Source organism: Barbus barbus (assembly GCF_936440315.1).
Source record: "Barbus barbus genome assembly, chromosome: 28".
NCBI lineage: Eukaryota > Metazoa > Chordata > Actinopteri > Cypriniformes > Cyprinidae > Barbus > Barbus barbus.
Window position 1 is genome coordinate 8957736 of NC_136756.1, and position 21855 is coordinate 8979590.

General features: G+C 36.6%; 4 protein-coding genes across 5 annotated transcripts in view; 2 read left to right on the forward strand and 2 right to left on the reverse strand.

The window, feature by feature from the left end:
• Window positions 1-3842, forward strand: LOC306848701 (protein MAK16 homolog). The gene is made up of 10 exons (XM_079383414.1): window positions 1-224; window positions 463-512; window positions 620-729; window positions 817-881; window positions 970-1121; window positions 1526-1580; window positions 1765-1839; window positions 1926-2027; window positions 2313-2378; window positions 2471-3842. Exons 1-10 carry the CDS (start codon window positions 210-212, stop codon window positions 2678-2680), a joined length of 900 nt encoding a protein of 299 aa, XP_079239540.1. The 5' UTR covers window positions 1-209; the 3' UTR covers window positions 2681-3842.
• On the reverse strand, window positions 3408-8239 carry LOC306848699 (TELO2-interacting protein 2-like). Of its 2 annotated transcripts, XM_079383411.1 has the most exons (7): window positions 7401-8239; window positions 5946-6132; window positions 5464-5556; window positions 5192-5376; window positions 4621-4764; window positions 4335-4491; window positions 3408-4027 (listed from the first exon to the last, which is right to left on the reverse strand). In XM_079383411.1, exons 1-7 carry the CDS (start codon window positions 8015-8017, stop codon window positions 3938-3940), a joined length of 1473 nt encoding a protein of 490 aa, XP_079239537.1. In that variant the 5' UTR covers window positions 8018-8239; the 3' UTR covers window positions 3408-3937. The 2 variants fall into 2 exon arrangements, with proteins under 2 accessions (XP_079239537.1, XP_079239536.1); XM_079383410.1 differs by lacking the exon at window positions 3408-4027 and having other exon boundaries at window positions 4135-4491; window positions 7401-8223.
• The window catches only part of LOC306848702 (uncharacterized protein), a 17555-nt gene continuing 3149 nt past the window's right edge, over window positions 7450-21855 (forward strand). Inside the window, exons 1-2 of the mRNA XM_079383415.1 lie at window positions 7450-7579; window positions 9975-10133. The gene's annotated coding sequence lies outside the window, so the exon portion shown is untranslated. The remainder of the gene's footprint in view (window positions 7580-9974; window positions 10134-21855) is intronic.
• Window positions 9540-19743, reverse strand: LOC306848698 (chromaffin granule amine transporter-like). Its single transcript, XM_079383409.1, has 16 exons — window positions 19612-19743; window positions 17238-17367; window positions 15016-15340; window positions 14837-14895; window positions 13464-13547; window positions 12848-12940; window positions 12588-12677; window positions 12445-12488; window positions 12269-12329; window positions 11937-12032; window positions 11503-11581; window positions 11324-11375; window positions 10628-10691; window positions 10254-10373; window positions 9955-10088; window positions 9540-9867 (listed from the first exon to the last, which is right to left on the reverse strand). The coding sequence occupies exons 2-16, from the start codon at window positions 17350-17352 to the stop codon at window positions 9760-9762; spliced, it is 1524 nt and encodes a 507-aa protein (XP_079239535.1). The 5' UTR covers window positions 17353-17367; window positions 19612-19743; the 3' UTR covers window positions 9540-9759.

Sequence of the window (21855 nt, forward strand, 5' to 3'; positions counted from 1 at the left end):
ATTCAAAAGATCCGATCAAATCGCCGGTATCGCGAGATTGCTGTTCTCGCGAGGCGCAGTGGAGATGCTCATGGTGTTAACATGGCGGCCGCCTGAAACTTCCACGTGGTATTTACTTGATCACATAAACCTAATTAGGCTATCGTAAGTAGTTGGTAGTTAATTCCATTGTATCAGTTAAGCAACGACCGTCCAAAGAAGCTGCCAGAATGCAACACGACGATGTAAGTAAAGCGTGTTAAGAGACGCTCACGAAAACAACGTAACGTTATCTGTTTAGACTAGCAACACGGATGAATTAAATGTGATTTAGAGTGAACAGGACGTGACTAAACCATAATAACAGAAGCGAAATCTTAACAAAATATTTAATTTCAAACACTGACGTTTAGATTGTTTTACATATTTTTATATTTAGCATATTTTCAGCATCTTTGACATTGAATCATCTGTCTTTTAAAGGTTATATGGGACCTGATCGGCAATAAGAGTTTTTGTTCCTACAAAGTAAAGTAAGTAGTACTACACCATTGTAAACTGCACTGTTCAGTGTATTTTGTATTCTATGTATGTGGACGAACATGACATCTAACTGTTTGATTTCTCGTCGTTGCTGAAGAACGAAAACTCAGCAGTTCTGTCGAAATGAATACAACATCACAGGCCTTTGCAATCGCAGTTCATGTCCTCTCGCCAACAGCCAGTATGCTACTGTCAGAGAAGAGAAAGGTAAAAACAAACTTCACAAAAGCAGATGCGAACATGTGGTCGGTACTCATTCATTTCTTGATCATCACATCTGCTGTGTTTCCTTAGGCCTGTGTTATCTCTACATGAAAGTTATTGAGAGAGCAGCATTCCCTGCTCGCATGTGGGAGAAGGTATGAGAACCAAAACGAACAGGACATGTTGATCATTAGATGTCTTTCGCATTGAAATGTTTAATAAACCCGTGGTACTCTCGTTCAGGTGAAACTTGATCGAAACTATGCAAAGGCTCTGGAACAGATCGATGAGAACCTGATCTACTGGCCACGGTTCATCCGACACAAGTGCAAACAGCGCTTGACCAAGATCACACAGTATCTCATCCGGATCCGCAAACTCACACTCAAACGACAGTGAGGCTCTTTCTCATTATTTTCTGCATTCTGTGTATTGCACTAGCTCCATGATGTCTTTTATCTGGCATCAGTCTTGTAATAAAAGCTCAGCAAGGCTCCTGAAAAGTACAGTAATATTGTGAATTATTATTACAATTTAATATAACTGTTTTCTATTTAATATATTTTAAAATGTCATTTATTCCTGTGATCAAAGCTGTATTTTCAGCTCCAGTCTTCAGTGTCACATGATCCTTCAGAAGTCATTCTAATATGCTCATTTGCTGCTTGAATGTTGAAAGCAGTGCTGCCTCATTTTTGTGGAAACTGCCATACATTTTTATTGTCAGGATTGTTTGCACAGCATTTACACAATACCCCTATATAATCTCTTACATGATGCCTGTTTTTTAAATTTACAGGAGAAAATTGGTTCCACTTAGTAGAAAAGTAGAGAGACGAGAAAAGAGGAGAGAGGTGGGTGATGTACTGATCATGCATGAATTCCTGAATATATCCCTGTATTTTTATTTTCTTTTAGCATTTAAATAGGCCTACCTCAGTTTTTTTAACCCCTTCTTTTAAAAACAACTAATGTCTTTGGATCGAATGTGGAGTTAAATGTGAGTTGCATTTACTAATTTTTTCATCTTACCAACAGGAAAAAGCTCTTATTGCTGCTCAGCTGGAAAATGCCATAGAAAAAGAACTGCTAGACCGTCTAAAGCAAGGAACAGTAAGTGCATCTTTGGCACATGTTTTTCCTGCTTTTGTGCCAGATCAGTTATTGCATTTAAAGTTTTCTCTTTTCCCTTTGTTTAGTATGGAGACATATACAACTTCCCCATCCAAGCCTTTGATAAAGCTATGGAAAAACAGGAAGAGGAGACTGAATCAGAGGAAGAGGAGGATGAAGACGAAGCGGTATTAACTCTATTTTTTTTTTTTGTCAGCTTAGTGTTTTTATTGTATTGTTTGTTACAGGAAGTCTATTCTATTGTTAACAGCCTTATTACAAAGTCTCTTATGCTCATTAAGGCTGCATTCATTTTTGTAAAAATACAGTAATATTATGAATATTAATACAATTTAATTAAACAACTATGGGAGAACTTGTGCACACTCTTACATGGGGTTAATATTAATTGTGGTTAATATTAATAATAATTTTTATTTATGTACTTCTGTGATCTTGTTTCTGTCTTTCAGGAGTCTGGGACGAGAGAATTTGTTGCTGATGATGAGTTTGAAGAGAGTGATCTTAGTGATTTTGAGGTAATATTTTACGTTTAACAATTAAATTCCATAAACATGGTTACTCTCTCAAAGAGTGACATTTTTATATTGACCCTGACCATGTTTTACAGGATATGAACAACCTAAAGGGCAGCAGTGATGAAGAGGATGCTGAAGAGGAATCCAGTGTGGAGGAGTCTGAAGAAGAGTTAGAAGAAAAGACCAAGGCCAAATCGAAAGGAAAGGCTCCACTCAAAGGCCCAATCAGGAAAAAACGGGCCTATGTTGAGATAGAATATGAACAAGAGACAGAACCAGCTCAGAAAAGCAAGGCCACATAAAGACTGAACTGATCACACCAGAGTAACTCCGCTGTGCGTGGAACATTTCCAATTCATGAAACCTGATCGTTGATATTGAATAGAGGTGTTATAACGATGTACACTGGTGTGTGTGTGTGTGTGTACACTCCTGTCTAAATCTCTTATGTGGGATTGTTTGTACATTGACCCGTCTCATCTGTACTTATGCTGTTGCAAGCATAAGTGTTTTTAAAAAATTTTCCATTGTGTACTTTGCCCATGTTCATTTAATACAATTTATTTGAAATGGATTGCATGCATATTAAGTAGTGTCTGTTTGACAGTGGCTGGTGTTCTATATTGTGCTTGAATGCATGTTTTACTTCGATCATCTTTTACATCTCATGCACCCACCAGCAATTACACTGCAGACCCCTAGAAAACATTGCTATTGTTTATGGAGTTCGACTGACCTCAGTTCTAATGCTGTTAGTAACACAAATGCACATCCTTTCAAAGCACCCATTCTAAAGAAAATGTGGAAAAATCCTAACCAAATGCATAAGGTTCTTTTGTTTGTTCCAAGAGATATAGTTTCATATGGCAAACGCCTCTTTTTATATATATATATATATATATAAAAAATCAGGACTGTTCCTTTAACTCAATTAATACTAAATAATATCCAGTGTGAGTCACTTAAATAATTATTGTGGATAAAAAGCACACTAGCACATCACTAAACATGTTCTGCTACAAGCGTCATTGATATTCTTAAGACATTTATTCATTCCTTAAAAATAAATTAAAAACTTAAACATTAGTAGCTGTCATTTTAATCTTTTTTTAGTTCTAGAAGTAGTTCTAATGTTTGACAGCACTGGTATGTGTTACTGTTGCAAAATCAAATTGTGCACATTTTCTGGTGAAGTGACAACATGAGCTGAGACCTTTGCTTAACTGCCTAAACAACTCACTGAGCACAGCTGAAGTGGAAATGCTGACCACTGAAGAGGCCAAAATTGTGCCAAAGAACAAATAAAACCTTGAAGTATCTTAAAAGTAAGATGAAAGACCCCATTTTTGGTGTCCCCAGAAATGTCCCGGTTTTTCAGCATGTTCAAAACACCCTGCAAATCAAAGTATCTTTGAGGTTGTATAATTTTTATTTTTGCACAAAAAACCCAGTTCCCCTGGACATAACACACTGTGTATTTTATTCATAGCATGTAGTGCACTGAAATAAGATTCTACTGAGCCAACGTCACCTCCTAAAGCGTTAAATACTCAAACAGCTTACTGACACAGCGGTGCTGCAGTGACTTTCTGGATACACTTCAACACAGGTTCAGACACACAACTGCTGTCTAGCTCTCTCAGAAGAGTCTGTATAGAAACAAGGGGAAATAAGAAAAAACAGAAGGGGAGAAAACAGCTACGAACTGCATGCAATATGTATCGGAGTAATGATGCTTTTACCATTTCATAAAAGCTTTGCAAGCATGATGAAATTCTAATTAGTCACTTGTGAGGAGGATTACTGTCTTATAAATCTGCCATTTTTATTACTTTCACTTGCAAACTTTCAATTGAACGATAACAAATATGAGATATTTTTAACCCCACTCTGGCTGAAATTCTTTCTCCTATAACCACAAGATTCAATATAAAAAATAATAATGGTCGTTCTCACCTGTAATTGTCCCTTTGAGCAGTGGTCGAGCAGCAGTAAACAGTGGGATGCTTGGGTCATGAGCTGCTCTTTCAGCGGGGTGGGTAATGACTCTGATGAGACGTCAACCAGAAACCTCAGAAGACTCTGAGCTAGTGAACCCATCCTCCTCTCCATACTAGAAATATACATAAAAGCACACAATGTGTGAAATACATCTGATATAAGCTAGAGTGGAAAAATTAAAGAACTGATTTAATGTAGCTGCACTGAAGCATTGATGTTATATAGTGCTATGGATGGTCACCGTGGCCAAGCAATCTGTAGAGTTTTTTGCAGAGCATCCAGGATACTCAGTCTGGCTTTCTCCTCTGGAGCATCGGAGACCTCCAAGTATCCCACAATCACCCTCTCCAGCCTCTTCAGGTGACGAATGATTACTATACCCATCCTATGAGATAACAACATGACAAATTGGAACATCAAAGTAGCTAAAGATGAGTAAAATTACAACAATTATGCTAATTAAGTTAGTTAAGGATATTTTGAACATTATGACCGGGCTATTGGTGAGATTTTTAGAAATGCTTTTCTACCAACAACAGTAGCCTAAGACAATGCCAAAATCTTTGTTCAACTATTAATCAACATTGAAATAGTTGTTCTAAAATGGTCTAACATTTGTTATTATTTGATGAGCTCTATGAATGCGCATTAATCAATGTTTCTATGTGAATAAAAGCCTAAATTAAATCTGTTTATCATAAAATCTGAGACTGTCTCTGCAGAAGACTTGGATTAAAATGCTCAGTTCATATGAATAACTTTTACAATGTCTTTATAAACTTTTTGAAGCTTGCAAAAAAAAATGAGCTCACCTCTCAATAAATAAGACAAGATTTTTGGCATAAACACGACGAAGGTCGAGCTTGTGCTCCATTTCCATGTGTGTCAAGATGTGCCGGAGCACATCGTCAAAGCGATTTGGTTTGCGCGGTAAACCTGAGTGCACTAGAGGTTTCTCAAGGACTGACAGCAAGTCTAGAAGGCAGGGCAGCACAACCTGAAAATGACAGCAATAAGGTGAGACACATAATTCAAACTAAACATCTGTGTTCAAGTACGTAGACTGTGTGAGTGAAAGCGTCACCTGCATGAGTGTAGCCTCAGATGTGTGTAAGTGACTGAAGAGGGCATGATAGAGCACCTGAGCTCGGTTGAACTGCCTCAGATCAGCAGCCGGCTAAGAAAGGAGAAGATCAATTGAACACACATTTCAAATGCATATATTTAAAAAACACTGGCTTATAATGTCTTTCAGTATTTGATGTCTTGCTTATGAATGTCAGGAGCACAATAAAAGCGACTCTTATTCAGAGTCACAACCATCTTTGAGGACAAATGGACAGTTAAAGGATCACAATTATCAGGATTTAAATATGAGTATATTTATCACTGATATTGCTCTCGTTTCCAACTCATTTCGTGGCACTTCAATACATTCTAGGATTGACTTTTGCATTCATATCAGCAGTGTCTTTATGATGTTGTATTTTGCTGCTCTGTAGGCAAGTTTAGAACTTTTTTTTGTAGATAATTGTGGTGGACAAAATATTTACAAGAAAGACTTACCACATTGAGAACAATGTGATGCAGGCAGTGCACACCCAGTACTTTGTTTCCTGTGTGATAATCATCAGATATCAGCAGAGATGGAGGAAACACCTTCTCCAAATACTCAGTTAAACAGGGTCGTTCAACCTGAACCAGCATCCAGGAGAACACATGCTTCACTGCCTGGTTACGCTTCCAGCTCTCCCTGAACACAAAAAAGGACAAGCTTGAGTGCATTTAATACCATATTATTATGTGCTCCTGTGATGTAATTTAAAGAACAACAGCAGATCTTCAGAAATACACTCTTTAATTTGTTCATTTACACAATGGCAAGAAAGTTAACAGGATTTTAAACGAGATTTAAATGCTTTTATACAAGCATATTTGTTCCACAATGTTTTCAGTCATTTTTTGTGATTACTAAATGAGGGTTGTCTGTCAGAGATTTATTCATAGAAATATTGTAGAGCACAATATTATGTTGCTATATTCAAATAAAGGTTTAAAAAAAATAAAAATGTTAATTGCCACATTCAAATAAAGATTTCAAAATGCAGGCTGTCACTAATTAAATAAGTATATGTTCAGCTAATAGTCAGCCTGTTACATGTATGCTTCTCATAATTAGTGAATTATGCATATAAACAGCCTTTTAATTAAAGGAGTAGAATAATCATGGCTGATAGTAAGACATGCAAACGTAAAAGAAAACCAAACTGGATGCAAGAGTACATCTGTAACTTCTTGCCCAGCTGGTTAATGAAAATAAGGATATAATCAAAGGAAAATTTGGAGTTGGTATAACCTCCAAAACCAAAGGTGATACCTTTTTAAAAGCTCATTATCATCTGGAGTTAGGACTTCGGAGTCCTCTTCACTACTCCTAACGTTCACAGATTTAGTGCTTTGTGAAATACTCAGAGCAAAAATTTAGGAGTCCTAAATTTAAGACTGAAACGCCCATTATTTTTAAGATTTTCTCCTAAACTGGCGAGTTATGAGCTACTTTTGGCCTTAAGATGTTTTGTGAATACGGGCCCTGATGGTCAAAATATTGTACATATTTTAACGTTTTTTTGGAGCAGTTACATCAGTGTGTGGACATTTCATTCATTTCTTGCTTTATTGTCCCAAACCTGAGCCCTTATTAAGTTTGTAAGTCCGCACCTTTTTTGTATTTCTGATTTTTATATTAATGTCCTTAACATTTCCAGACATGGAAACTTCCGAGTTCACCCTCATATTAATAATAAAAGAAAACTGAAATATTGCTCACAAAACTTACAATTGTGAGCAGTGTGTCTTATACAGTACATTAAGACTTACAGTATGATGTCTTGAATTTACTGCATAATAGGAACTGACCCTCTAGTTTACTTAGAAAATATAGTTTTGCAGAGCCAATTTAATTAAAAATATACTTTTTTTCAAAGCTGAGAGAGGCCAGTGCTTTAACTTTCTGAAACGTACTTGGTTAATTCAGGCTGCAGTGTGTCGAGAACTGGCCCCAGAAGTCCTTTCTGGCCCTGCTCGGGTTTTCCAGACAGCAGCTCCTGCAGTGACCTGCTGCCCGTCAGTGCCACGGCTGATGTGAGCAGCTCCCGGGCGCTGTTTCTGGAGGCTGCACTGCTCCAAGGCTGCTCCTGCAGGTGTGTAACTGAGAATATACAGAAGCTGGGGGCTAGTGTGCGAACTAGAGACCTGATGTCTGGACGGTTTTGATGCTCCAGCGCTTTCTGAATCTGCGCAGACAGCGCTAGCAACACGGCACTAACAGCCTGGGCTTTGGCCGGTATGTCCTCGTAACTTTTGATAGGTAACGTGCCGCTGTCTGTGTCACATAGAGGCAGGGCAGCGTAACGGGTGCATGAGTGCACTAAGCCCAAATACTGGCCTCGTAGGTCCGCGTTCAGTTCAGGGAAGAGCCAGTCGAGAGAAGCGAGCGAGAGCAGCTCTGCAGTCTCCCCCAGGATGAACGCTCGTTCCTCCGGCGCTTCTTCCAGCTCGAGACGCTCATGAATGCGTCTGAAAGCAGAGGAGCAGGAATCTCCTATTTTCATCTCCTGAAGAATGCGTGTCACATCCATTGCGTTGTCTCACATTTAACTATCCTTGATCGTTGAGAAATACGAAGATCAAATGACAAAATTAATAATAATTTGTATAACACGGCCTTAACAGCTCTAACTTGTGTTTTAGGAATCAATGATTCAGTTCTACTCCATGTACTAAAAAACAACTTATATGGGAATGATTTACCCATAAACACTGTACGTACACGGTTTAAAAGTGCAACCTTAAAATATTTCCCCAGAAACCTGATTGTTCAAAAAGGTCCCATGTGAAGCGACACGTCCAAGCGAAGTAACTACTGTAATATTAATGAAATTAATAGCCTCATGTACTTATAGAGTACAGTTTCATGACGGTCTCACACAAAATGCACTTTACAATAATGAAAAATGATCAGTTTTACTTTTATATGAATTCTAAATCATGTTTTAATATGTTTTTGTCTTGCTTTACAGAAGTAGCTACACTTGTTTTGATGTATTGACCAACATACTAAAGCACATGTAAAGTAATTGGTTATTATTTTAACTGTAGTGTGTTATTTGATATTATATTATAAATATGTGGCATATACACTGCCCTCCAAAAGTTTGGAAACACCCCAGGCAAAGTGTGGTTTTGGACGATATCAGCATAAATCCTTATCATTTTTTGGTGCAAATACATTAAAGTAACTTGACATTATCATTGAAGACCAGCAATAAAACATAATAATGGCAATATATGCATGTCAAAGTCAGACATGCCCCTTTGCCAGCTGTGATGCCTGGTTACTGGTTTAAACTTGACCCAGGTTTTTAAAAGATTTCTGGGTCAGCAAACCTTAATACTGTAGCTTCAACTATTGATTGCCAATTCAAAGTCAATGTTTGAATAAACTGACAGCTCGGGTGCCCAGATTATGCAGAGCTGTAATAGCTGGTGGATATTTTGATGAATCGAAAATTTTATTTTTTTCTATAAACTGTTTATGTAATAAAATATGTTTGTGTTGTCCCTTATCAGTGCAAAATTATCATAAATTAAAAAGGATTCATGCCAATATTGTCCAAAACCCCACTTTTCTAGGGCGTTTCCAAACTTTTGGAGGGCAGTGTAAGTTTCACCAGAAATTACATTAAAGTATATTACTATACTAAGTATATAAAGTATATAACTGGGCATTTTGTGTTAAATTCATGAAATAGCATATAGTTGGTAGTTACTGTTCATGCCAGTATTTATATGTTAATGAGGGACACAAAAGGCACCTGTTTTGTGTAATGACCAAGAAGAACCGGTTATTAAGTTATCTATGATTTCTAATTTGTTGTAGAACGTGAAGCTGTATTGGTTCCCTTTGTCCGTAACTTCCTACTCTTTTATCCCGGAAATAACAATCATTAAATTCAATAACATTTGATGCATATCCAAAGGAAATGAACAGTGTGTCACAGGAGGCACTAAAGAAGCTGGCATCCCACTCACAATGGATTTTCTCTTCATTACAATCCTAACTTCACATGCACATCATGATGAAAACAATCAAATCAAGTTGACAAATTAGGCCTGTTTATTTCACTCAAACCCACTGACGTGACAAGAGACAGGATAAACAACACTTTACAAGCGTACAAAAACAATATTTACTTGTACACAAAAATGTGATCATTGTGAAGGACGGGGAAAGTTGCTATATTAAACATTTTAAACCTTTTGAATCAGGGCTGCAGGTCCTGATGATTTGTTGGCAAGTTCCTTTATAAGTATATGTGCATCACTCTTCAGTGTCCTCCTCACTTTCATCACTCAGAGGGAATTCCCTGTACCCCCGCTGTGTATTGTAGCTCTTCACATGCATTGGACACTCCTGATTTATAATAGCCTTGAGAAACAAGTGTCAGGTGTCATTAGGAAGCATTTGTAAACATACTGATACAGAAATGCATACAGTCACATTTGTGTTTCTCACCATCTTCTCTTCCCGAACAGCAGGATTTTTGAGGAAGAAGCAAAGGGGTGCATATAGGATGTTGATAATGCCGATGATCACCATGAGATTGGGGAAGCCTATGGCTCTTACTATGGCCCCTCCAGTCGATGGACCTGCAGTAGGAAGGAAGAGTCAGTTTGGCTCCTGGAGCTCTTAAGGTGAGCAAGCACCAAGTTTTGACCAGAAAATAGATCTAAATTGTGACGGAATAAGAATAAATTGTACAAAACATGTCTAATAGTAATGTATTCCAATACAACTGCATTAGGGGCAATTACCAACAGCAAATCCCATGCAGAGGGCAACATCAGCAATGGCGTACACACTTCCGTAGACAGACACATGACGAATATCCACTAGGTAACCCATTATAGCCATCATAGATGAATCAACCATTCCTACAAGCACAAATAATTAGTTGCACATTTCAGTTATGTATTTTAAATGCATAGCATACTACAAATTTTTTTTTTACTACAAAAGATTTTTCTCATACAGTGAAAGGCAATGGGGGTCTAAAAAATAAAAACTGAGAGTCATTTAAAAAAAAAACTTTGGAAAAAGCATGAGGGTGACTAAATAATGAAAGAATTTTCATTTTGTGGGAACTTTCACTTAAATATTGCATGAGAAACAAATGAATAATATTCACCAATAGCAAATCCCAACCCTCCATTGGGACCAATAAGCCCATAGATGTCTTTGGCAAAGGGAACCTACAACAAATTCACATAAAGTCACAATCACCACAGTCCTTTTATATATACTCTACCGTTCAAATGTTTGGGGTCGGTAAGATTTATTAAGAATTTTTAAATAAGTCTGGTGTTCACCAAGACAGTATTATTTGATGAAAAATACAGTAGAAACAGCAATATTGTGAAATATTATTAGAATTTTAAATAACTGTTTTCTATTTGAATATATTTTAAAATGTAATTTATTCCTGTGATGCAAAGCTGAATTTTCAGCATCATTACTCCTGTCTTCAGTGTCACATGATCCTTCAGCAATCATTCTAATGTACTGACTTGGTGCATTTCTCATTATCATTATCAAAATTATTTTTTATAATAATTTTGTGGAAACCATGATTCATGGTCTGGATACTTTGATGAATAGAAAGTTCAAAAGAATAGCATTTATTTGAAATATAAATCTTTTGTAGCATTATATAAGTGTCTTTACTGTCACTTTTGATCAATTTAATGCATCCTTGATGAGTAAAATTAATTTCTCTAAAAAAAATTTTTTACTGACTTTTGAACCACAGTGGGTTTGTTTTGTACATAGTTCAAGCATGCATGAGCAAAGTGTAATGAAACATGATTTAATATGTGATACTCACACAGAGCAGACTGATGCCGACTATAAGCATGCCGATCATGGAACACAACCACCTACATCAGAGAAGCATTTCTAAATGATGCAGCTCTTATCTCTGTAGACAGAGCTTTTTCCGCCATAATGACATATACATGTGAATTTCAATTTATTTATTTTGGGACATGCAAGAAAATGTATTACCTTCCCATTTTATTGGCCAGTATTCCAAACAGATTGGTCCCAATGAGGTAAGAAACACTGGCTGGTAGGAAAGCCATACCTGCAATATCAGTAGCCATGATTAGCTCAGTCAACAGAACCACAGAAAAGATAAGCAAATAAAACAGTCATTATGTTTAACAGGGTCATCGGAGCCACCAGGAACCTCTTAGCTGGCTTCTTCCAACTCATATCAGTTGACTGAACTATACAGAAAAACCACAGATCTTCTCAAGAAGCCACATGTTTCACTTAATCCTCTGTGAGGAGGTATCTAATGACAAAATGGTTCTGAATTCTTTTAACATTTGTGTGAGAGAGGAAACAAACAGGAATTAAATAAAATTACCTAAATAAGCAGGAAGTGAATTTGTTTCAATCACATTTTAATGACTTGGAATAACAGAGTTTCTTACCAAGCTGCCATTTTGGCGAGCACATTGTTTGCATCATCCAGATGGGAAGAGTGGGCTCTAAAATAGCCACCCCCATGTTTGCAAAGCACAACGACCCTGTAATTATATACAGGAACCATAATCTTACTCATAATTCACTCAGCACAGCTCCTCATCCGCTTCATTTACAAATCGTTTTAGCTGTTCACATCAAAACATGCGCCCGTGATTATATGGAGGCATACGTGTAATTACAGAAACTGCTACTACACCTCCACGACAACTTTTTAAACTGGTTTAACTGTGGGCAGTATTTGAGGATGTATTTGCTTTTATTTTATTTACACACACACCTGCACTAATGAGTATGTAGGGATCCTTCAGCAGGGTGAGTAATGGTGTTCCTTCCACGCTCTGAACAGAAGACACATAACAATCACTCCCGCTTCTTACAGTAACACTAACACACACATTTCTTATCTTTTATCAACTTTCATAACTAGCATTAACTATTGAAGGAAGTACTCACCCCTGGAGATATTTTTGAGGGCTGAAGGATGCAAAGCTGGAGGGCTGGTGTTGAAATTGGGTATTGAAAACAGTCTGATAAATAATGAGATGTAACTCTATGAATTTAAAAAGGCAAATTTATAAGTTTTACTAATATCTTACCTCCATCAAACACAGCCAAGAAGGCAAGGACGAGGAAGGGAGAACTTTTACCAACAAACTCATACATGACACTGCCAAATGGCGCTCCGACTGAAAAGAGTACATTTTGCAGTGTTAAAATTGTCGTTTATGGCACACATTTGGATAATTACATTTAGGTATTGCTAGTGATTTCCAGTTGTTGATGTTACTTTACATTGTTAACTTCTATTGTAATGTAAAGCACATTAGAGGACAAATATAATACTATATTAACGTACTGAGCACTCCCATGGCAAGTCCTCCCAATGCGATCCCCATGGCAATTCCTCTCTCATTGTCATCTGTGTACACACTTGCTAACATTCCCAGACCTACACAATTACACAGTAATTTTTTTATCATATATACACTACAGCTAGAACATTTGCAAGGTTTTTAGAGAGAAATTAATACTTTTATTAAACAAGGATGCATTAAATTGATCCAAAGTTACAGTAAAGACATTCATAATGTTACAATAAATGCTGATCTTTTTAACTTTTTACTGGTTAAACAATCCTGAAAAAGGTACAGCTATATAGCACAACTGTTTTCCTAATAAGAAGACATGTTTTTGAGCACCAAATCAGCATGTTAGAATGATTTCTGAAGGATCATGTGACTCTGAAAACAGCAGTAATCATGCTGAAAATTCAGCTTTTCATTACAGGAATGACAAAACTAAAATATATTAAGACAGAAAACATTTAAACATAATATTTCAGACTATTCCTGTTTTTATTGTATGTTTGATCAAGTGAGAGACTTCAAAAACATTTAAAAAATGGCATTTCAATCTTACACATACAATATTTGATTCGTTATATCAAGGATGCTAATTCTCACATATTATACCTGCCACAGAGGAAAAGGATGATCCAATTCCCTGCAATGAACGGGCGAAAAACAGCAGCGCGTATGTCCCTGAGAAGGCAAACACTGCAGAGAAAGCATTCAAAGTCAGAGTCCACCTCATTTCACTTGTAGTTGGCAATAGCCATATAAAAGTGAAACCATATAAAAGACATCAACAAGCAAAAATATATAGAATTTCTCACTCTGTGCTCACAGTAGTGTATTCAAACAACTTTCATATTGTTTCTCCAACGTAGTTAATCCTACACAATAATGTTCAGATTCAAAAGTCAACCACTTTTTTCAACAGGGTTTCAATGTAAGAGCTGAGAACCAACGTCTTGTTCTCACTCAAATTCATGTCCTCCTCAATTTCTTCATCATAACGGAAGCAACTAAGCATGATTATCAAATTTTAACCACACATTTGGTCTGCATTTTGTAGTTTAATATACATTCACTCATTGCCCTGATTAAATGGATAGTTCATCCAAAAATTAATATTCTGTTATCATTTACTCACCCTAAAGTTCCAAATCTGTACTGTATCTGTTGAACACAAAAGATATTTTGAAGAATGTTGGTAACTAAACAAGGTAACCAAAAGGTAACCAAATGACATTGGGGACCAGAAACTATCCTTCGGTATCCTTGGGTATCCTTCAAAATATCTTATTTTATCTTCAGCAGAATGAAATTTACAGGTTTGCAACAACTTGAGTAAATGATGACATAATTTAAATTTTTGCGTGAACTATCCGGTTAACCCCTGTTCACAATAAGATCAATAACATGCATTTAGAAAATTTCATGCAGAGTTTAATAGTCATAGTCAAGTAGATGATTAATGGGATTTCTAATCGTGCAATGAATAAAGTTCCCATTAAAAGATTTTTCAGCCAGTGGAATTTGGATAATGAGCAAACAGAACTATTCATGATCCCGGCCCTGAGAACAAAAAAAACGGCAGCTGTGGTTCCAAGAATTTTACCATAAACTGATTATAACTGATAAAATGTTACTATATCAACTGACTGAAGTACATTAATTTAACAACATTAGATGTAACACAACGCTAATGTACAAAACTGAAGAAACATTGTTATTTCAACAACAAAAAAACAAACATCAAATTTGAAATGTAACGCAGGGAATTCTGGGAATGTCTATTTAAGGTTATTCACTGTAAATTATAAAAAAAATTCTACTTCCAAAAACGGTATACTACCGTAAAATTACATGTAATGTCAAATACAGTTTTTCACCATATATAGCAGGGGAACTTACCGTTAACCATTTACCAGGTTTTTACTGTAGCATTTTTACAGTCTTTTCCCGTTAAATTCACAGTCATTTTTTACAGTGTGACTTACTTATTGTGGAGACAAACATGATGGCAAACCCAGCAAACATCGGTATGTGATATCCAATCCTATAAAACAGGCACGCATCAGTAATTTGAATTAGATCATTCAGCCCTCTACTGTCATTATGTACTAACTTCAGCTAAATAACAGTCATATTAGATGATCTGCACAAACCGTTTATGTACCTGTTAGTCAGCGGGCCCACAAATGGGTTGACCATGAGTTGCACCAGGGCTTTGGAGGCAAACAACAGCCCAACCCTCACATTCTCCTCTTCCAAAAACTCACTGTCCTCTTTACACCTGTGTCGCTCAGCAGAGCTGCTGTTGAGCCCTGAACTTCCATTAGCACCAGAGGAGATGGTGAGATTGGCAGTGCTGATGGTGTAGGTGCTGTTGTCATACAGAGAGAAGATGGAGGTGTAGGTGGGCTGATCCTCAGAGGGGGTGGCAGAAGGGAGCTCTTGTGTCTGGTGCTCTATGGCATACAGGAAGGTTGGGATGATGGGAACTGGAGAGAATGAGAGGTGACGTGAGGATGGGAAGAGGAAGAGCCAGTATCTGTGTGCGTGTTTGCGAATAACCCTGCCCCTCCGCCTGCTTGCGGACTGTATGAGACAGAGGTCAGAGCAGATGCAAGCAGATAAATGTCATGGGCATGATGAGAGCAGAGTCACTTGTCCAGCATAATGCTTGACTTTCCCCTCTCATGTTTGGATTTCTGTATAATGTTTTTGCATATACAGAATGGACTCAAAAGGAAACCAGTGATGCACATGGCTAAAAGTATGTGGACATCTTATTGTAATGGCTAGATCAGTAAAGTATGGCTAGATCAGCTACACCCATTACAGGTATACTTGCATACACTCACTGGCCACTTTACTAGGTACAACTGCTTGTTAATGCACATATTTAATAAACCAATCACATGGCAGCAAGTCAATGCATTTAGGCATGTAGACATGGTCAAGACGATCTGCTGAAACTGAGCATCAGAATGGAGAAGAAAGGTGATTTAAGTCACTTTGAACGTGGACAGTTGTTGGTGTCTGAGTATATTTCAGAAACTGCTGGTCTACTGAGATCTCAATACACAACCATCTCTAGGATTTACAGAGAATGGTCCAAAAAAAGAGAAAATATCCAGTGAGCAGCAGTTCTGTGGGTGAAAATGCTTTGTAGACTTGTTCTGAGCTCATAGAAAGGCAATAGTAAGTAAATTAACCACTTGTTACAACTGAGGTTTTCAGAAGAGCATTTATGAACACAACAGATGGGCAACAACAGCTGAAGAGCCACTCCTGTCAACTGAGAACAGGAAACTGGCTACAATTCACACAAGCTCACCAAAATACAACAGAAGATTGGAAAAGGGTTGCCTGGTCTGTTGATTTCTGCTGTGATATTCGAATGGTATAGGGTGAGAATTTGGCATAAATAGGGCTTTCCTGTAGCTCAAATAGTAGAGCATGGCGCTAGCAACGCCAAGGTCATGGGTTCGATTCCCAGGGAAAGCAAGAGCTGATAAAATGTAAAAACTGTAACTTGCAATGTATCCAAAGCGTCTGCTAAATGCATAAATGTAAATGTAAATAAACAACATGAAAGCATGGATCCATCCTGCCTTCTATCAATGGTTCAGGCTACTGCTGGTGGTGTAATGGTGTGGGATATTTTCTTGACACACTTTGGGCCCCTTGATACCAACTAAGCTTTGTTTAAACAACACAGCCTGCATGAGTATTGTTTCTGCCCATTTTCATCCCTTTATGACCACAGTGTTCCCATCTTGTGATGGCTACTTCCAGCAGGATAACGTCACAAAGCTCAAATCATCTCAGACTGGTTTCTTGAACATGACAGAGTTCATTATACTCAAAAGGCCTCCAGAGTCACAGATCTCAATCCAATAGAGCACGTTTGGGAAGTGATGAAACAGGAAATTCACATCATGGATGTGCAGCTCACAAATCTGCAGCAACTGTGTGATTCTGTCATGTCAATAAAGACCAAAATCTCTGAAGAATGTTTCTAGCACCTTGTTGAATGCATGCCACAAAGAATTAAGGCAGTTCTGCAAAAGGACTAGCAAGGCGTACCTAATAAAGTGGCCAGTTAGTGCCCTGTTGAAAAAACGGCATATGCTAGGTATATGTTAGGTATGTTTTGCATCATGGCAACTGGTTTGAGCTGGTTTAAGATGGTCCTGGTCATGACCAACTAAGGATCAGCTTAAACTAGCTCAAACCAGCTGCCATGCTTCAAAACATACCTAACCAGCATATGCTGTTTTTTTCAACAGGGTGTACATATAGGCTACATTTTATGTGTCTAAATAGCAGCAATTCCCTGCATCCATCCTAGTGAAAAAACTTATTATTTGTTTAGGATGGCTGTTTACTTACCCACAACTGTTAGCAGCATGTTATCCAGCAGCAGGGCCACACACACAATGACAAGCACCAGACGAGGAGAGCCCCTGCTCTCTCTGATCCAGTCCATAGGGTTCAGCACAGCCATGATCCACCTCTGTCACTGGACACACAGTCATGGGTCAGATTAGCACAGTATGTATTTTCACGTTTGTTAAGTATTACACACTTAGATTTGAGGATCTCATATTAATTGAGAGACTATATGGAATATTTGTTGACTACAACAGGTACAACATGTCTAAAGACTCCAGTGCCACATGATCCTTCAGAAATCATGCTGATTCGCTGCTTAATAAACGTTTATTATTATTATTATCAACGTTGAAGATGTTGGAAACCATGATACATATTTCATATATTGTATAGTTATTTAAATCACATAAAGTCATCTTTATTTAGGCTATACAGAGCTTGATACAATACAGAGTGTTTCAAAGTACTGTAGCTTCTTAGTATTTAACAGGAAAATAACAGAATCAATGATGCAAACTTCAAAAATTTAACCGTTTTTTTTTATTTATTTTTTTTATGGATCAACTGTAGACTGCATTTATTGTGTTTGTTTAGATGTTAGATCCTTAGTGGCTAGTTTGAGGTTTGGTTGTTAGCTTGTGTACACAAGCCTGGCAGTGAAGTGGTATTAACAGTATCTTTTCCAAAATCTGGTTAGAAATTACCCAAAGAAAATAGAAGTCTGAACAGATGCATGCACATTAAAAGGGTACATTACCTCTTATTTTAAAACATGTTTGAATTTGACTGCAAACTGTGCATATTAACACCTGGAAATACACAATTATTCCACAGAAAAACAATATATAAACCGGTGTTTTTCATAAGCTATTTTGATAGGGTCCATTTGAAAAGGGCAAGTCAATGGACGATAAGCATCTTGCAGCACCATGATTTATCTAAACCCAATGATTTATTATGAATTTACAAGATGTCATTATGGTGATATTATACATTTTAAAATATGTTTGATCAGAGATGGCCTAAAAAGTCTGAGAACGTACTGTTCTAATTGACATCCAATTAATATCCAGTAATGACCCAAAATGTATAGTCACTATACCAGTACTCAGGGCTCTATGCAGTCTTCTAGGATGTGTAAAAGGGCTTGAGGACAGATTTGTTCTAGATGAACTCTTTGTTCCAGGGCAGGAATTACGTGCTGTGTTATTGAGTTTCAACAATATGATTACAGCTGCTGTAGGGCACATGAGGAACAGCCTCAGTGTTTCAGAACGCTCCTTTTATCTTTGACTGTCAATGTCTTATCAATTTAGTTTGTGAAAAACAGCAGCATTTTGTGGTTTTGAATTGAATTTATTTTCTTGTGTACATAACTCAAAGATAAGGTACTTCTGTCATATGCCGTGATGAATGCTAATGCTAACATTGTATTAATTTACACTTTTCAAAAGTTAAATGTATACATTTAATTTTATTTTAAGAAATGCAATACTGTTATTCGGCAAGGGTGCATCAACTGATCAAAAGGACAGTAAAGACTTTGAGCAGCACAACTGTTTTCAACATCGATAAGAATAAATTATTCTTGAGGAGCAAGTCAGCATACTAGAATGATTTCTGAGGGATCGTGTGACATTGAAGACTGGAGTAATGATGCTGAAAATTCAGCTTTGCATCACAGGAATAAATTACATTTTAAAGTATAAAACATTTGTTTTTAACCTGTAATAATATTTCACAATATTACTGTTTTTAGTGTATTTTTGGACAAATAAATGCAGCATTGGTAATCACATGACTCCGGAAAAAAAAAAAAACTTTTGATGAAAGATTAATTCAGAATAATTAATTTATTCTTAATTCATGTAGTTGAGTAATGTTCGCTTTTTCAGTTCCTTTCAACAATCCGAAGTGAATTGTGTAGTATTTCCATGCTGTTCCTGTCCCGTCATGTTATAAGCACATACAATAAGAGCAGATCCACAAGTCAACACCTGTGTCAATACTTACTTGCATGTGTGCAACATGTTGCCAAGATTAGTTAACTCCCTATTCTCTTAACCAGCTATCACTTAACCTGCCAACATCATCATTTTGCGTTCCCAAACTTTCAATACTTCTTAAAGAGAGGGTTTTTTGTTTTAACCTTTACCCATCAACCTATTAGTATTTTGGAAACTACTAATCATTTTGAAACAAGGCTCGGTAATATTTAACAATGAAACAAGAAAAATCACAATTGTCTGACATCATGAAACAATATGTATTGACATTGACATTGTATGAAAGTGGTTAAAGAATCAAATTATTGCCTTTTAAGTATATGTAAAAGAAGTATCTTAAACAATACTTTTAAGGTTAGTCTTACCTTAGGATGCATTCTCTTCTTCAGTGCACGAGTGTATGTCCAGTGCAGGTGTGTGTGATGCAGGGGTCACTTGTTGGACTGTGAGTGTTGCTGGAGGGAGGGAGGTGTCTGTGTCCACCGCCGCCTGCATGTAATCTGTTGAGGGGTCTTTGGAGGAAATATACAGACATGCACACGTACACGCACACACACACAAACACTGCGTCATAGCAAGAGTAATTGTGTGCATCTGCTGCTCTTTATTGGGTAGGTGAATGACCTGCAGGCTTCTTTTCATCACAATGAGCCTTTATCTGTGATCTCTCATCCAGACTCAACACACACAATCAGCAGCCCCTGCTACTTTTCACTTGTGAATACTGCTCAGTCAGTGACCTAATGGCTGCACTATGAAACCAATGGTGATTGTTCATTATGTGCTACGCTAAACTCTTCAAAAGTCTGTATACGAGAGCAATAGAGTGGCAGCGCATTTCTGTTACAGAAACCTGTGATCATATGGTTCTGTTTTCTGCCTGTGTCAGTTTCATTTCCTGTGTAATGTTAATTCATTTAGCCACTGAACATCTATGGAAAATGTTAAATGACTCAACAGATTTCACCTTTGTCCTGTGCCATCTCTGGCAATTCAAATATCCCAACACACACACACACACACACACACAAAATAACCTCATATAATTACTCAGGCTTTCAGGTAAAACACTAAATATGATGAACTATGATTACTTGAAATAAAATTTAGATAAACTGAAATAAAATATAAAAACATAAAATATAAATGTTGAATAAAGTAAGTTAAAACTTAAAAGCTATATAGACAAAAATACCTAAGAAAAATAGCAAAAGACAACAAAGTTGGTAAAACTTGAAAATACAAATGAAAACACAAAACTATAAAAATCGAATTAAAAGTATTAGCAAAAACTATAATAGCAAACTGATGATATTAAAATAAGACTGGGTTTGGAGTACATGACTGACTTTTGTAAATCAGCCTGAGGGTTTGAAGACTGGTGGGTGATCTTTCTTCACCTGCCCTCTGTTCAACACACACACACACAGACAGAAAGAAAACACAACCAGTTCTGACAGGAATCATTTCATTTAATTAGAGGAAACTAATTTAAAATGGAATCCGTCCTTTGTATAGATAGTAACAATTCTGTAGGAATATAGGTGACATTTCTGGAAAAAAAAGAAACGTAAAACAATTCACACAGCTGACTGTCGACATTAGATAAAATCAACTTATAGAAAATTTAGTGTGAGCAATGTTTTCTAATATTAAATAGCAAAGACCTACAATGTCAAGTTTGGTACAGAGGCTCAAATAAACAGACTACCCATAATCCCTTGCCCTTGAATAATGTGTTTTGGTAAGGCATTATAAAGACATGTGCTTCTTGTTATTCAGAATCAACAATATTTTGAATAATTTTTTTTTAAAGTTATATTTTGTTACAAGTCACCATTCGAGGGATTAGTGTTCAGTTTGGTAAAGTAAAAACTATATATATATATATATACACCGTATATATATTAGTTTTGGTGCATTAAAGTAACAGTATATGAGCCTTTGGATTTGCCCAACTAACTGATACTTAAACAAAAAAAAAAGTCAGTAACACACCATATTAATACTTTATATTTATATGCTTCTACATATCATACTATGTTTGAGCTGATTGAACTCAACACATTTTTTCATTAGTTGAGTATATTAAAATAGTCTTGAAGCTGGTTGATTTAATTTTTGATAGATAGATAGATAGATAAAGAGATAGATAGATAGATAGATAGATAGATAGATAGATAGATAGATAGATAGAGAGATAGAGAGATAGACAGATAGACAGATAGATAGATAGATAGATAGATAAAGAGATAGATAGATAGATAGATAGATAGATAGATAGATAGATAGATAGATAGATAAAGAGATAGATAGATAGATAGATAGATAGATAGATAGATAGATAGATAGATAGATAGATAGATAGATAGATAGATAGATAGATAGATAGAAAAGCATGAATAAATGATGCATTTACTGTTACAGGTTTATTGTTTTCCTGTTTGCTGACTGTATGGCTGTCAGTGTATTTGAGTTACATGTGCATTAATGATCCTATCGCACTACTTTGCCTTTCCCAGTTCTACAAGATTTCAAAGATCACAGGTCATGTAAAGATGTAGAATTAGGCTATGACAAATTAAAACAACTTGTTGCTAATTGATAAT